At 45.9% G+C, this 16,541-nt stretch overlaps 1 protein-coding gene across 3 annotated transcripts; it reads right to left on the bottom strand.

Moving 5' to 3' along the window:
- Positions 1-7,172: 7,172 nt before the first annotated feature.
- Positions 7,173-15,958, bottom strand: LOC142897451 (uncharacterized). 3 transcript variants are annotated; one of them, XM_076039805.1, is made up of 9 exons: positions 15,528-15,958; positions 14,531-14,931; positions 14,268-14,341; positions 13,667-13,943; positions 12,477-12,850; positions 10,219-11,685; positions 9,530-9,742; positions 8,935-9,083; positions 7,173-8,432 (listed from the first exon to the last, which is right to left on the bottom strand). In XM_076039805.1, the coding sequence occupies exons 2-8, from the start codon at positions 14,841-14,843 to the stop codon at positions 8,979-8,981; spliced, it is 2,823 nt and encodes a 940-aa protein (XP_075895920.1). In that variant the 5' UTR covers positions 14,844-14,931; positions 15,528-15,958; the 3' UTR covers positions 7,173-8,432; positions 8,935-8,978. The 3 variants fall into 3 exon arrangements, with proteins under 3 accessions (XP_075895920.1, XP_075895923.1, XP_075895921.1); XM_076039808.1 differs by having other exon boundaries at positions 13,667-13,895; positions 15,528-15,957; XM_076039806.1 differs by lacking the exon at positions 15,528-15,958 and adding an exon at positions 15,327-15,492.
- Between the last annotated feature and the right edge of the window lie 583 nt (positions 15,959-16,541).

Raw genomic sequence — 16,541 nt, 5'->3', positions numbered from 1 at the left:
AGAGAGAGAACTCTCCTCACTAAAGCCTAAAAGGTAAAGTGAGAAAGTATCTTAATTAGTTATTTAGAACCTTCAATCAGAAAAATGAAACTTGTGAGATAAAAGGCAGTCAATACAAAACACCATTTTCAATGGCGTTATAAAGACAGTGACAACACAATCATCTTACCTTTGACTCCAGTCAGCTGAGACACTTTCAAGCCAGTAAAAAGTCAGGATTGCAGGTCTTCTATCTAGCTTTCTCCAAGACACTCCACCTCTAACCCAAAGAGGCTTCTTTAATTCTGAAGTCAGTTTGGGAGGTCCCAGGTTTTTAACCAAGGCTTGGAGGTGGACCCGAGAGTTGTCCCACCCTATGGTCATCTGAGTTGTTTTGTTGTGTTGATAGGTGAAACCCTATCAATACGGGCAAAACCACATCAACATAACATAACACTTATCAACTTACTCTTATTAGCATAAACTTGCAGGATGTTCCTGTTGTTTGGGTCTCATGGGCTGAGGTGTGAAGATGGGATTAAGTCATCAAGGCAGGAGACCTCAAGTCTGCATTGCCTCCTCTGTTTGTGGAGAATCGTTCAAATTGACAATAGATGAGTTTTTTCACACCTATCCCAAACATCTGAAACAACTGAATTAGATTTCACAGGTTTACCTGATATTGTTCATTTAATCATGGCTGATGTTGGTCTTTCCTCCTCCTTCGTCCATGTGCCTTCAAGTTCCTCAAAGACTGAAGGTGAAGTAGCTCTTAAAGCTTCATTAGATTAACTAACAGATATCTTCTCAGGTGACAAAAATAAAAATTTCTCCACAGATGACTTATTCAGATTAACAATTTAAACTGTTGGCCTGTTAAGATGCAATATATTCTCAGAGGATACTTAACTCAGACCGTTATTAGACCATTGTTTAAAACCAACACCATAAACCCAGGCTGGAAATCAGGAATATTCACAATAGGTGTGAACCTTCAGTGTATCAAGTTAAACAGGCAATCAAATAAACATCAGTTTGGTCTAGAAAATAATCAATTGGTCAGTGGATATTTTTGAAAAAGTGGCATTTATAGTCATAATTATATCGGCATTGAGTATACAACTGAAGAATTCTAGGGCTAAAACCTCTGCATGGCACCAGAGCTATGCAGCAGACAGTAATTGTCTTCTTCATTGAATTGTTTCCCTACAGTTGCATGTAGTTAACTCACACTGACAAATAATCACTCCCAATGAAGATCTGAGATTTCCAAGTGCTTCAACCACAGTGCTAGTTACAGAGATGTTGTTTATCTGATTGTGGATAGTGCTATCTAGCGTCCGTTGGTGGTACACACCAAAGCGGACATCAGTTAGTTATTTTCAGGTATTTTGTAAGTATTTCATGTGGTAGGCACCAAAATATTTTGTCCGGACTGTGCACTGTATGAATACAACTAAGGTTGTTATGTGGGTACTAGTCAATACGGCAATATTAGCCGGCTACAGAGGTAGCACCAGGAGCCTCTTTGGCACTGAACCAACTCAGAGGTGTATCAGAGGTGTGTCAGTTGATTCAACAAGCATACAAACGATGGATACTACCATCGAGCAGCCATTGATGTCACAAAATAAACTTTATCTATTTAAAAAGTTCATGGACAACACCATCAATGTCACTATATAAGGATGGAGTAAATAATAGGCTTTAGTACTTCTAAAGGTACTGTTTATTTCGGAAAGTTCATTCAGTACATCTATACAGAAACATGCAATCAAAGGAGGAAAAAAAAGTTATTTTTAAAAAAAAAAGTGTATGTCATATTTTAAAATACAGTGAATGCCATTCTGTGAGTTCATTTCAAAAGTGATTTGTGAAGGAAATGTCATCATCTGAGCACTTTGCTACCACTACCAATTGTTCTAGCGTCTGGGGACTGTTGTTGACAAACACATTATTTACAAGCTGCTTCAAGTTCTTCAGCAGCGGCGGGTTGGGGAGGTCGGGGGTCCTCTGGCTCAGTGCATTGTGATGGGACTGGACAGCTCCCAACAGCTGTTGACAGCTGGTGACACTGAACGTGGTAAACAAATATCCACGCTACACTCCACCGTCGTTACCCTTGACATTGCTCCCCCCACAGGTTGCATGAAATCAAAGACAAAGTCTGAATCCAGGAGTTTGATGGGACGCCTTCTCTGGCGCTTGCCCCGGTCTAGCGAAGTGGGATCAGAGAACACGGTGTCAACCGGGTCCACTGGCTTCTTTGTGTACACAGGGCGGCTGGAGAAGGACGCCTGCTGCACCAACTGTGCCTCACCAGCTCCATTCACACCATGTTTCCCTGTTTCCATCATCCTCCTCGCCTCCTGACTTCTTGTCTTTCTTCCCTGCACCTCACCCACTTCTTCTTGCACAGACTTCCTCCTGAGCTTCGCCTTCAATGCTGGTCGACTGTGGTTGCTGTGCTCCACTTGGACAGTCTCCACTGTGGCCCTGGTCCTGCGCTTTGAAGGAGGGGTGACTCCATCTTCTGTCTTCACGGACTGTGACGTCTCACCAGTAGAAGGAGTGACCGCTGCTCGCTTCACACCTTTACTGCGTGTGATTCTGTCACTCTGAGGCACCCTTCTCTGGACGTCATTCGGCTTTGTTGTTGCTTTCTTCTCCAGGATGGCTGCATCATCATGAATTGCCTCCTCTGGCTTCACATTGAGGCCCTTGTTGACAGGGTTGCTGAGAGGAAGCGACACTTTCTCTGCTCTGGATGGGAGCTCTGGAGAGGGGGGCTGTGGTTTTCTCGGCCTCAGTCGGCTCCTTTGTCTTGAGTTCATCAAATCTCGTATCGTGGGGACAAGGTCTCTTCTGACCAAGCCAAGAGAATTCATGAACATGCATTTCTCCTGTGCTCTTCTGTCATCCAGCTCTTCTTCGCACGCTTTCTCCACTTCCAGACTCCCCTTGGCAACGCTCCAACCAATTTGGGGGACAGGTTCGGGACGTTTCACTTTTACCATTGCTTCCTCAATAAGAGCCAAGCGCATATCCGTGGGGGGCCACATGACCGGGCGACGAGCCACAGCCATTGCTTCAGACTGGTTCTTCCAACGTTGAGGCAAGAGTCAAGACTATCCTCACCTCTGTAAAGCAAGAAAGTATTTTAATCAGATATTTAGAACCCTCCACAATCAGGAAAGCAAAATGTGTGAGATAAAAGACATTCAATACAAAACAGCTTGTACAATGGTAATACAATAATGACAACACAGTGATAGCTTCAATCATCTTACCTTTGACTCCAATCTGCTGAGACACTTTCAAGCCAGTAAAAAGTCAGGATTGCAGGAATAAGGAAAATCTTGGTTTCTTGAAGAGGATCCACCTCTAACCCAGATGGGCTTCTTGAGAAGTTTCTTGAGAAGGCTTCTGAAGTCAGTTTTGGAGGTCCCAGGTATTTAACATGGCTTGGAGGTGGACCTGAGAGTTGTCCCACCCTATCATCAATTTGAGTTTTTTTGTTGTGTTGATGGGGTGATACTCAGCTAATGGGGTGTGGGTGTAACTCCATCGAATATGATATCACCCTCATCAATACGCCGTCATTTGCATAAGGTTGCAGAATGTTCCTCCTCCCATCCACCCTGCGAGACGTTTGGCTCTCGTGGGCTGAGGTGTGAAGTTGGGATTAAAGTCAACAAGGCAGGAGACCTCAAGTCTGCTTTGCCTCCTCCCTTTGTGGAGAGTTGTTGAAGTTGACAATAGACACTTTTTTGGCCACCTCTCCCAAGTACATGATGCACCCCCAATAACTTACCTGCTCTACTTTATATTACTTATTCAGACAGATTTCAGGATGCAAAATGATGGTGGTTCAAGTACTTACATATGGAATAATCACAGACGGGAGTTCAAAATGTCTGCTGTGTAGTTACCATGCCATACAGTATTTTAGCCCTTGTATATTCCAGTTATATAATCAGTGCTGTAGATGCCACTCATTCAAAATATCTCCTTACTAACTTATTATTTTCTAGACCAAACTGTGATGTTTATTTGACTGCCTGTTACACTTTATACACTGAAGGTGTTCAGATTTGACGTGTGTTCCTACCTAGTGTGAATATTCCAAGAACCCCAGAATGGGTTCTTGATTTTAAATGTAAACAATTGTCTTATAATGGGCGCAATTAGTTTGAAAGATTCAATCACTGATAGCACAGCAATTTTAACAGGTAAACAGGTTAATTGGTCATCTAAATGAGTCATCTGTGGAGAAACTGTTATTTCTATCACCTGATAAGATATCTGTTAGTTCATCTAAAGAAGCTTTGAGAGCTGCTTGACTTTCAGTCTTTAGGACTTAAAGGCACAAGGAGGAAGGAGGGGGAAAGAGCAACAGTAAACCATGATGAGCGGATCAATATATGGAAACATGTGAAATCTAATTCAGTTTGAAATCATGTCAGAGCAAGAGAATAATAATACATACAGAGAATGTCACACTGTCCCAAATGAATACTAACCCTAACTTGTCATCTCTGGTCATGCTGTAAGTTGTAGAGGTGCTGTTTTATGAGTTCTAACTGAGATGCAAAAGATTTGTGTTTAGAATTGGAAATGGACCCTGCAGTCTTTCTCATCTTGGGCCTGGCAAGCATGTAATAGCAAGTAAAAAATATTGCACTGTGTTCCCACGACTGAATTTGTAAGGGAAAATATCTTGTTAAAACATTTGCGGGAGGCAAAAAAAGATGTTTGATTTACAGTTATTGTTATATCTTAAATGCAAGGAAAGATCGTCGCCTAAGGTAGTTGATGGCATCGTTACTGATTCACAGATGGCTTGAAGGGGGGAGGGAAAGGAGGGCCGATGTGTGATTTCTCTGTGAATAGGTGTGAAGGTGCATGGAAGCCGCTTCAGAGCAGTCTCAGAGGTGTGTCAGTTGATTTGCAAATAAGCTGCCTTCTGTGATTTTAAATGCCAACGAGGCTTCCAAGAAGGCCTTCACAGTTTAATGGCAGACATGTCAGGCTGTACATCAACAAACAAATCCCAATCTTATAAAACTGTTCTGTCCTTCCATGGGTTTTGCATGTGCAAGATACGACAAACACTCACACTCACAAATGATTGGAATTTTCTCAGTCATCCATTGTAACAAGATATTTTCCCTTGCAAATTTAGGCAAGGGAACACAGTGCAATACTTTATTATTTGCTGTTACATGGTTGCTAGGCCCAAGATGAGAAAGACTGCAGGGTCCATTTCCAATTCTAAACACTCTGAAACAGTATCTCTGAAACTCAGAGCATGATGACAGACTAAAAGTTCCTGCATTTAAGACAGAGAGTTAACATTATGGATGCAATTGGGCGATTTGCAGAATAATGTGCATTCATTATTATTCTCTTGCTCTGATACGAACAAACTGAATTAGATTTATGTTTCCATATATTGATCCTCTCATCATGATTGTCGCATTTCACCCTCCTTCCTCCATGTGTCTTTAAGTTCTAAAGACTGAAGGTGAAGCAGCTCTCCAAGCCTCATTAGATGAACTAACAGATATCTTCTCAGGTGACAGAAATAACAGTTTCTCCTCGGATTACTTATTCAGATGACCAATTTAACCTGTAACCTGTTAAAATGCCACTGTTATATTATCAGTGGAGAAATCTTCCAGACTAACTGACCCGTTATTAGACCATTGTTTAAAACAAAACACCATGAGCCCAGGATGGAAATCAGGAACTTTCACAATAGGTGTGATCACAATTCTCAAGTCAATTCTGACCTCCTTTCCAGGCAGCAATATATTGATGCCGAAACTTCAGTGTATCAAGTGTAACAGGCATTCAAACAATCAGCACAGTTGGGTCTAGAAATTAAAAAAAAAAAGAAAAAAAAGTGGTAAGTGGATATTTTGAAAAAGTGGCTCCATTTTTTCAAAATGTCCAGTACTTTTCCTTGTTTATAATCCAATCATAATTATACGTGCACTGATCATATAACTGGAATATTGTAGAGCTTCAACCTCTGCATAGCACAGTAGCTGCACAGCAGACAGTTTGAACTTGGGTCTGTGATTATTCCATGTAAAAGAACCTGATCCACCATCATTTGGTTTCCCAAAAACTGTCTTAATAAGTCAATGATACTAAGCAGAGCAGGAATTTTATTGCAGGGGGTATATCATGTCATGACCTGTTCAGAGAGCTTCTCTTTCAACTGCCACACCCAAAAAAAAGCCCCTTTCCACACACAAGGTCCGAGGCGGCTTTTATACCCTTTTAGCCGCCTCACTCTTCTGATTGAATGGAACCGAGGGGGGTTAATGGGTTTGAGTTGATACGACAATACTGGCCGGCTACAGAGGAAGTATCATGAGCCAATTTCACATGGAGCCTCCTCAGAGGCCTACCAGATGTGTGTCAGTTCATTCAACAATAAGCATACAAATGGTGGATGCTACCATTGAGCTATCGGCTATTGACGGTACTTAGAGTTGCACCTAAGCAACATCGTTAAAGTTAGGGCAACTGGACTTGTTCTTGCAATCTTGGAAGACGTTTCACCTCTCATCCAAAAGGCTTCTTCAGTTCCTTTTGGATCCTTTGGGATGGGAGGCGAAATGTCTTCAAGATCGCAAGAACAAGACCAGCTGCCCCAACCTAACCCTTCTACTTTAAGATGACCTGGATGAATGAGAACTTTCAGACCTCTTTTAGTGTGAAATCACAAAAAGCACTGACACTGCCTCTTACAACAACCGATTAAGGTGAGTTAATTAATTGTTGTAATCTTTTGCTAGGCAAGTACTTATAATAAGAAAATGATGCAGTGCGACGCCTCGATTGTAGTTTTCACTCAAGCCCACACCAGTTATACCCTTATTTTGTTCTCATTTCTAGATTTCTATAGCAGACATTACAAATAGTTCTGCATCACCAATTGGCTGGATTTGTGTAAAAAATAACATCTGTTCCTTAATCCATTGCCATTTACAGCACAGTGTTGCAAGTAATTAGTCATAAAGTATTAATATCTCTCATGTCAACTAGATTTTAAGTGCAGTCAGAAATGGATGCAGCAGATAACTCTAGTAGGCTTGCACTACTTCTACAGTTTGTGTTTGGAAAGTTCACGCAGTACATCTCTAGATAGAAACATGTAATTAAAAGAGGTAGAACAATTTACGAAGCAAAAAAATTTATTTAGTCTTTTAACAGGTAGAGAGAGACAGCCAGTGAGCTCGATTCAAAACTGGTTTATGAAGGAAAAATTCTTCATGTGAGCACTTTGCATTTACTTTTGAAGATTTCAAAGAACGAGTCTGTGCCTTGGGTTTGAGCAGAAGGAGAGATCACAAGTACACCTGTGACAACACGGCTGCGCTGATTAATGATTGGAAATTCACATTTAAAACGAGACGAGTTTCCCTTTTGAAAGGCCTTAGAAAAGATGGTGGACTACAAACGGTCTGCAAACACACATGCAGTGGTGTCACCAAAGTCAAACCGCACCCAAGTTGGACTACAAGAGATCAAGATCCATATAAAAAAAGGGGACACGAGTCGTTCAAAGGGCAGAAAACCAAAACGGTCAAAGGCTGCGTTCAGACTGCAGGCAAATCTGATTCAAATCAGATTCCTTCTCAAATCAGATTTTTAGGGATGACTGTCCACACTATTAAGTGTCCAAATGGGATCTGGCTCCGTTCAGACTGGGCCACATTATTGACCGATCTGACAGGTTGATGGAACCAACTCCCGAAGGTGGTTTCAATCCGTTCTGCAAAAAAATCGGATTTCATGTGATTTGTGACTGTTCAGACGACAAAAGAACCATCCAGTTTCAATCTGGATGGGCTAAAAATCGGATTTTGGCTGGCAGTCTGAACGCGGCTAAAGATCACTGAAGAACCTACAGCCTCCCGGCGACTCCCCCCCCACGCCCGCGCCAATTCAAGTATTCCTTCCACGAAGAACCTTCACTTGCTCTACCACTTCTTAGGTTTAAAACATAAGCCATTATTATATTAAGTGCACTCAGAATTCATCTATACATAGAAAAATAATCATAACAATGAGTAGCAATAATTATATCACTTTACATTTGATTTTGTACACAGCGGTGACGCAGGATCATTATTTGTTTCTTTCCCCGCCGCGGCGTCACCTTCCCCGCCCCCTGAGAGTAAATGTTCAAGTTTTCACCTTCTGTCGCTACGAAGACGCACGCGGGACAACAGGCCTCGGTTTGGCTATTGAAAACGGGATTAACATCCGGTGACGGTCACGACTCGAGAGAATCTGACCAATCAATTTCTTCTGGTTTCTGCAGACCGTTGTGCTTGCATGTGACAAACGTTTTATTTACAGGCTGCTGATCGATCGTGTGACTCCGGCTTCAGATTTGTTTTTCAGCATTCCAGATGTAGACGGCCACCGTCCTGGAAAGAGAGAGCAAAGCTGTGATGCCGTTCCTGTGTTCTCCTACTTCTTTCACTGTGATTGTTTTATTTTCACATCGCACTTTCGCAAAACACGACCGTCACGGCACTCGCCCACATTTATTTTAAATTAAGGTCAGTGCGTTTTTTTTACCATTGTCCTGTCGCGGCCGACGACAATATATTGTTTCATGGTTTCTGATTCAGTGACCTCATAGTTAGCCGCCTCATAGGAGAAATATATTGTGGGATATGTAGAAAACATGTATTTTAATGTCTATTGAGAATGAACAAAAGTGTCACTTACAATATTTACCTCTTTATTCAAATGGCTCTTAAAACACAGAAAAAATGGATGAAATACAGCTATTTTATGACTTACTGACTATTAACAAAATTTCTTCAAATTCAGCGGGCCGGATTGAAAAGCTTAACAGAGAAATGAGCTCTTTGCCTGTTTATTAAAGTGTTGTCTGCCTTGAAGGCCATGAGCTCCACTCACCTGTGTCACTGCTACAGTGGAGCGACCCCCCACCCCCGGCTGCCTCAGAGACCAGCGACAATGCAGCTCCGGCATTTGTACAACTTGGGCTCGTGGGTGCGGATGTGGCTCCGTACATTCCTCAGTCGGAAGAACGTCTTACAGCAGAGCTGCACGGCAGACAGAAGGTCAGCGGATTGGCAGCAGAGGAATGAACAGAGAATGAATGATGGAGAAACTGATGACGAACTGATATTTGTGAAGTTTCTAAGTTGTGTTCAAGGTTCATTTGGTTTGCAGATGACACAATTTTGTTCAGGAGATAATTTAAAAACAGCCGAAAATATTGAAAGTGAAATGGTGAAACTTAAAATTTGGTTTCAAGTCATCAATATCGAGATGTTAGGTTTTTGGGAGTTACATTGGATGACAATTTGACATGGAAATCACATGTATCACATGTTTAAAAAAAAAAAAGCTGTCATAGAATATTTTTTTATTTTGAACAAAGTGAAATATATTTTAGATTGCAAAACAATGACAATGTATTGTTCACTTATATTGCCTAACTTAAATGGAACTGAAACAGGAAGTGCTTTGTGTACGTGGATCTTACCGGACACGGCCAGTGCTTCCCCTCCACGTGCCTGAGGCGGTGCATGACGAGAGCGTCACAGTCCTTGTAGGAGGTCTCACACTGCAGACAGGAGTGGGACGCCTTGGGGACCTTGGGGGCTTGACTCCGAGGCCCCCGGAGCTGCTTCAGCCTGGCCCGGCCCGCAGCGTCCAGCATGACGCAGCTCACGTTGCACGCAGAGGCTTTGGCTTGCTGGAGAAATTGGCACCACAAAAGGAGGCTTGCATTAATAAACATAGTCATAGGAACCAGAGTAGGGATGCAAATAATCGATTAATTAATAATTCATTGATCGTTAGTTGACCTGATCGATCGATTAATGATTAATTGATAAGCTGGGATTTTTTTCCTGAGAACCTAAATTTCACAATGAAAGATGTGTAATTAACACATTACTCAACACTTGAATAATGTTGAGGGTCCAATGTGAGCCATTTTTACATTAGAGAACAGTAAAAACACCCGAAACATTTATCCTCTGACTTTAAGTTGACTTCTAATGGGTCACATTTCAACTTTTTTAGTTGAAAAGTAACATGTATACCATGTATACAGGTATACACCATGTCATTTAACAACAAAAAAAGTTTAAAAATTGTTCAATTAATTGCGACTAATTTAATTTAATTTAATCGATTAAATTGTTAATCGACTCTTCCCCCCCCTACCTTTGGCTTGGGCATTGCAGCTTCTGGCCCGGTGGATTTGGTCAGGCGGCGGCTGCTCCTCTGGGACCTTGGCCGGGGTCTCCGCTCCAGACTTTGGCTGACGCTCCTCTCCTCTCGCTCCCTCTTCACCACGGACACGGTGGGGGGCCGTCGAGCCCTCAGCGTCCTGTGGGGGCGCTGGAGGGCGGCGAACGTCTCCCTGGCTTGCGACACCGAGCGCGTCAGACAGATATCCACGCTCTCCTCCTCCTTCTTCATGGCTCCCCCTGATGGCCGGCAGAAGCTGAACAGGAAGCCCGAGTCCAGGAGCTTGATGGGGGGTTTGCTCTGGCGCTTGCCCCGATCCAGCGGGGGGGGAGGGTCGGAGAACGGCGGAGCGACCGGCACCGGGTCCACCGGCTCCGATTTGATCGCCCTGTACACCGGGTGGCTGTAGATGGACGCTGGCGGCGCCTGCTGCGCGAACGTTGCCTCGCCCGCTCCGTCCACCGCCGCCCACCTCGTCTCCTGACCTCCGACCTTTCCCCCCATGGCCCCGTTCGCCTCCAGCGCCGAGCCCCTCTTGAGCTTGGCCTTGGATGGCGCTCGGCCGCTGTTGTAGCGCACTGCCTTGACCCCCGCCTTCCCACCAGAGGGCGGGGGTCGGTCGGGGGCGTGGCCGCCGGGCGTAAAATGCAGACCTGAGATGGAGAAGTCGACCGGCTCGGATTTGATTCTGAGCGCCGGCGTTCTCGCTGGGGCTCTGCTCGGCTGGCGGGCCGGACGGGCGACCCGCTCGCCCGACCTCACCGAGCGCCGCAGCTCCCTCCCACCAAAGGACGGCCCGAACACGTCTGGTGCAGCGCCTTTGCTGCGCATGCTGCGGTCGCTCGGGGGAACACGCATCGGGACGCTCTTCGGCCTCGCCGTCCCTTTCGTCTCCACAAGGGCGGCGGCCGTGAACGGCTTTTTGAGGAGGCAGGTGTTGACGGGGGTGCAGAGGGGGAGCGACAGCGTGGCGCCGCCGAACGGCAGCCCCGGTGGGGCGGAGGCAGGGGCGGCGCAGGGCGGCTTCCTCCGCTTGGTCAGCGAGTAGTTGTTGGCCTTGAGTTTCCTCAGTCGCTTCTTCTGCCTCCAGCCAATCAGGTCCTCGGGCCGGGGCAGCAGGGCGGTCCGCTGCAGGCCCAGCACCATCATCAGCTTGTACTTCTCCTGCGCCCGGGCGAAGTCCAGCTCGTCCTCGCCCACCTCCTCCGCCTCCTGCTTCACCTTGACGGGGGTGCAGGGCAGGCGGGGGGCGGGCCGGGGGGCCTTCTTCCTCCGTGGGGGCTCCGGCTCGGGCAGCAGCCGCCGCACCTCCTTGGCGGCGCCCGGCGTGGAACGGAGCAGCCTGGCGCTGGACGGCGACACCGGTGGGAATTTTTGGGCGGCTTTCTTCGACGACGGCGATTTGAAGTCCATGAGCTTCATCCTGTGCGTGGGACTCACCTAGGGATGGAACGATTGACGGTAAAATGACGACCTGTGGTAAAAAGTCTGACAGGTCGCGTAACCGTTTCAAATTTTTAATTGTCATTAAAACCGTGTTTGAAGCTAGAGCTCATTGCTCAGAAGAGCAGCGGCGGTCGCTCAGACACAGAAGGAAGTTCAGCGGACAAGATTTTTTTTCGCTGTCAAAAACGACAAAGTTTGAAGTCTGGCTGTATTTTGGTTGATGCTGAGGGGAAACTGCTCGAGGAATATTGACCTGTCTGCAGAAAATACCATAAAAAAAAGTCTCTGCTGAGGTTCGAAACGCTTCCAATTTGATGAGCCGTCTCTGAGAACACCACACGCAAGTATACAACCGGTTTAAGCTAAGTTCACTTTTAGCTGAATGCATGACGTGGGGATTCAGAGGGTAATAGTGGGAGTGTCTAGTTTGTCTGTTTACCTTTCCTATAGTTAGTCAATAAAGTAAACTGAAGTTCTAAGGGTTATCCAACGTTACTCCTGTAAACGTATTATTGGTGCAGGTCAATGCACACGGCACATACAGCAGCAAAACTGCACCTTGAGTTTCTGTACAGTCGCTGCTACTTGTTTATTGCCAACGCTGCTTCAGAATTGTACTTATTCTTTTCTTTATGTTTTCAAAATAAAACTTGGTTGAATGATTTCAGTGTGTGTAGAAGTTCTTTTTTGAGCACATTTCAACAATACCGTGATACTAATGATGATCGTGATCATTTTAATAACCACGATGTGAAATTTTCACACCATAACATCTCTAGACTCACCGCGAGGCCGTTGTGGTTCTGGGGTCTAGCGGCCCTGCGGAGGTTCCGCCTCGGCACTTCTTCTGGGTCGAGACCCCGACCGAAGCTGCTGCTTGCGCCGCAAACCCGCTTTCTTCTGTTTTCCCTCCGCTGGCAGTGACACGTGCCGCCGCCGCCGCCACCGCAGGCCGAGGTAAAGCTCTGGCCCAGGTGGAAGTGGCGTGTGGAGTGTGTCTTGTCTTGCTCCGTCAGAAGGGCGGAGCAGGCGTCCACGGCGGGCCACATGCCCAGGTGACGGGCCATGGCCATCACCTCCGGCAGGTTCTCGCGACTCACACGCAGCGTGGAGGAATAGGAGAACTCCAGCAGGGACAGGAGGCTCTCCTCACTGAAACCTAAGGAGAGAAGGTGTTTTAATTCAAGATTTTAAACCCTCTGCAATCAGAAAAGCAAAATGTGTCGGATAAAAAGGGATTATTTTTCATTAAACTACACAAGTGATAAGGTTTTCTAAAAGGTTTTGATATTTTATATTACAATATAAGCTCATCATTCATTCATTCATCTCCTATACCTGCTTATTCCTATTCAGGATTACGGGGGTCTGCTGGAGCCTATCCCAGCTGTCTTAGCGCGAAGGCAGGGGACACCCTGGACAAGTCGCCAGTTCATCGCAGCAATATAAGCTAATACAAGTAATTATCTTCCAACATGACTATAGCACATATGTTTAAGAAACAATTTGTTGAGGAACAAAGTATACAACAAATTATACTCCTCAGTCATGATCCCACACTCTAAAACCTTCACCAAATAAAGCAAAAATAAAGGAGAAAAAAACAAACATGTAAATATAAGGAAAAGCATTAAGTGTCCCAGATTGAATTTTTGATCTAAACTCTGATGGCTTAAAAAGCTGATTCAACACCGTGTAAACACTGTTTTTTCAAACAGGACATTTGCACCATTACTTGCAAATGGCCAAAAAAACTCTCGAACTTGTTACAAACTGTGTGGACTAACAACAAGTAATGCACACTGTTGACAGCAAACTCTTTTCCCTTGGGCCACCTAGTTTGTGAGTTGAAGCCATCGCTTTTCAAGTCCTTGAAGGTGGCTATTAGGTGTGGTGGAAAAGAGGAACCCTTTAACCGACTGCCTCAGAGATCAGGCAGCGACACCCTTGGCACGTCACACCAGTGTTACCCTACCAGTAAGATCTACGTCCGCCTTCACGGTCACATCCATTTCTGTGAAGATTTCCTGGAAGTGGTCGCTGACGGCCGCCAGCACTGCTCTGTGGGCCCGGAAGGGTCTCCCACTGGTGCGCAGGGTGATGTCACAGAAGAGGCCTGCCTCCCGCTGACTCCTCAGCTTGCTCAGCATGTCAGCGCCGTGCAACGCCATCGTCTTGGTGACACAATCTCTGGTGCCCAGCTGCTGGGACAGTGAAGGCGGAGAGACAGGAGTGAAATGTGCGAAGGAGAACTTGGAAGTGCAAGAGCAAGATTGAGAGAGAGAGAGGGAGAGGGAGAGGGAGAGGGAGAGGGAGAGGGTGAGAGTGAGAGAGAGAGAGAGAGAGAGAATGAGGAAGTGTGAAATTAAATGTGCAAGAATGAAAGTGAGGCACTGGAGGAATAAAAAGGCTCCAAACCTAAAAATAGTGTGTGTGTGTGTGTGTGTGTGTGTGTGTGTGTGTGTGTGTGTGTGTACATATATATATATATATATATACATATAGATATAGATATAGATATACATATATATATATTTATATATTCATGTATATTTTACATCCAACCATCTTCTCACCTCAGCTTTTTTGGTAGACTCGCTCAGACACTCTGGGCAGCTGAGCACAATATCTCTGATTTGGAAGTACATCCCTGAAAAGAACACACATACATGAGACGGACTGACACCCGACTTGAAGGAGATACTTAAATTAAACTGGCCACATTCCACCCACTGAGTCACGAGAGTGCGACTGCTTCAAGAGTGTTTTCCTCAGAATTGAGCACAGATCCGATTATTGACAAATCGCACCAGATCAGATGAGCAGGCGACAATCGTACCCTCCCACCAGTAGTTCTCCGCCACACACTTGTAGGTCTCAGCCAGGGAGGGGTGGCGCTGGGCCGGCCTCCGGTGAAGGGTGGAGACCACCTCGTGTCTCCGGTCCTCGTCCAGAACCTCCCGGTAGTGGACCAGGCCCCTCTCCAGCCTCTTGCGGTACAGCAGTCCGTCCACCACCCGGAACTTGGGCACGCGCTCCCTGGAGACGCTGGCCGACTCCGTGTCGGCGGCTCCGTCCCACCAGGGCCTGGACAGGCACAGGGCCTCCGCTTTGGCGTAGCGATCGCTGGCGTGGGTGCGATCGCCGGCCATATCTCCTCAGGTGGGTACGGATCGATTTTTTTCAGAAGGTGGGGGGGTGAGGTCAAACTTTTGTTCTTCTTCTTCTTCTTCCTGTTGTCTGAAAAGAGGCAAGCAAACACTCAGCTTCCACCAGGTGTTGACCTGGTGGACCCTTCCTCCTCCTCATCCTCACATCCCTTACTCCAGCCACAGACTGGTGATGGGGGGTAGGGGGTACGAGGTGGGGGGTACCACGTGGATGCGGTGTCAGACCTCCGACCCAGCTGGATGTTCCCCTCATACACCAACGCAGCTAGAAGCCACTTGACCCAAAAGGAACGAAAACGCCTCGCATCGTGGCTCTTGACTTTGCTCCGACTGTTGACGACAGCGACTCATCTGCGCTTTGTGCCCCCTTTAGCTGTCAGAGGGGGTCTCACTATCATAACAGTGCGGCTCAACATCCTTCACATTCTTATTATTTATTTATAATAAAAAAATATATATATTTACTTGGAATATATCACATGGTGTGCTTCTACTTCGACACGCAAGCAGAACGGCTCTCGCAGGCTGTAAAAAGAAATGCTGGTCCATCCCAGAGTTACTTAGATAATGAATTCAGCCCCGTGACTATCGCGCCAAGCCAGCGCCGAGACAAGTGATGTAAAGTCGGCCAAAGAGAGAACAGGTTTCCCGCCGCTCCGCGCTCACCCGAAATCCGTCTTCCATCTAGTGCGAGGGCCGGGGAGTGGTCCCCCGGGACGGCTGGCGGCGGGCGGCCTCGCCGGTGGCGTTAACTTGAGATTTCTTCTCGCCAACTCGAGTCGGAAGCAACATGATGACGCAGCTATCGGCTCAGCATCGTCGCTTCCAACGACCTGAACGCGAGGTTGCCCCCGCTAACAGCCGGGGAGTGTCACACAACGCCGCCGAGCCACCCCCCCTTTCCCTCGATGGCGACCTATCGAACTCCGAGCGGACACCTGACACCGCTCATGCCGCTCCTGGCTGCGGCTAAGCCGGCCTCCGTGGCGAAATAATGGGCAATTTAATTTTTTTCAAACTCGTAACCTTCTGTTTGAGAGCTAACCAGCAGCAGAGCGGAGCCGAGTCCTTCCCCGCCTTCAGACAAAGGCCATTAGCAGACGCGTTAAAGTGCTCGCATTAGACGCGACGCGATTGGTCGGACGAGTTGCCACTAAAACGGAGTTGCCGTTTCTCTCGTAGCAAGGTAGGTTGTTGGCACACGATGTGTTCCGTGGTTTTGATATCTTCTTATTGGGAAGGAGCTGGGCAGGGGGGGTCTGCCAATGTTTACCGCACTGGCTGTCAAGTTAAACGCGATGTACAAATATTCTTGAACGATGACATTAATTATTTTTTTTTAATCGAATGTCCTCCGCCCTTAACATTAGCTGACATTATTTTTTTTTAAAGACATAACGTAAAATATATTTCTAATAGCATATAAATGTTCGCTGTTTGTATAATCTCAATGTCAGTTTCATAAATAAAAAAATACTGTATGTGTATAAAGCCTGATCGTGTCATAACTAGTGTCTAAAGAATTATTGGCTGGCATTTTGGTTGGACTATGACAAAATTGTCTTTGCAAGAAAGCATGCGTTCTTCTTGAACAATTTAAGAAATGATATTAACTACTTATTCTGTATTATATATGGTTATTAATATTGCTGTGTACAGTATAAAGACTGATTTGAAGTG

This window comes from Nelusetta ayraudi, unplaced genomic scaffold (assembly GCF_046127955.1).
Source record: "Nelusetta ayraudi isolate G7.1 ecotype Tasmania unplaced genomic scaffold, CSIRO-AGI_Nayr_v1 ptg000060l, whole genome shotgun sequence".
Taxonomy (NCBI): Eukaryota; Metazoa; Chordata; class Actinopteri; order Tetraodontiformes; family Monacanthidae; genus Nelusetta; species Nelusetta ayraudi.
The sequence above is the reverse complement of the archived record's forward strand: the minus strand, read 5'-3'. Positions and strand labels throughout refer to the sequence as shown.

Bases quoted from the DNA above. Each gene is read 5' to 3' on its own strand.
- LOC142897451 (XM_076039805.1), bottom strand. From the start codon at position 14,843: ATGGCCGGCGATCGCACCCACGCCAGCGATCGCTACGCCAAAGCGGAG. The intron at 11,686-12,476 runs GTGAGTCTAGAG...TTCCATCCCTAG, and splicing joins AGAACCACAACGGCCTCGCG to GTGAGTCCCACGCACAGGAT. The intron at 9,084-9,529 runs GTAAGATCCACG...TCTGCCGTGCAG, and splicing joins GGAAGCACTGGCCGTGTCCG to CTCTGCTGTAAGACGTTCTT.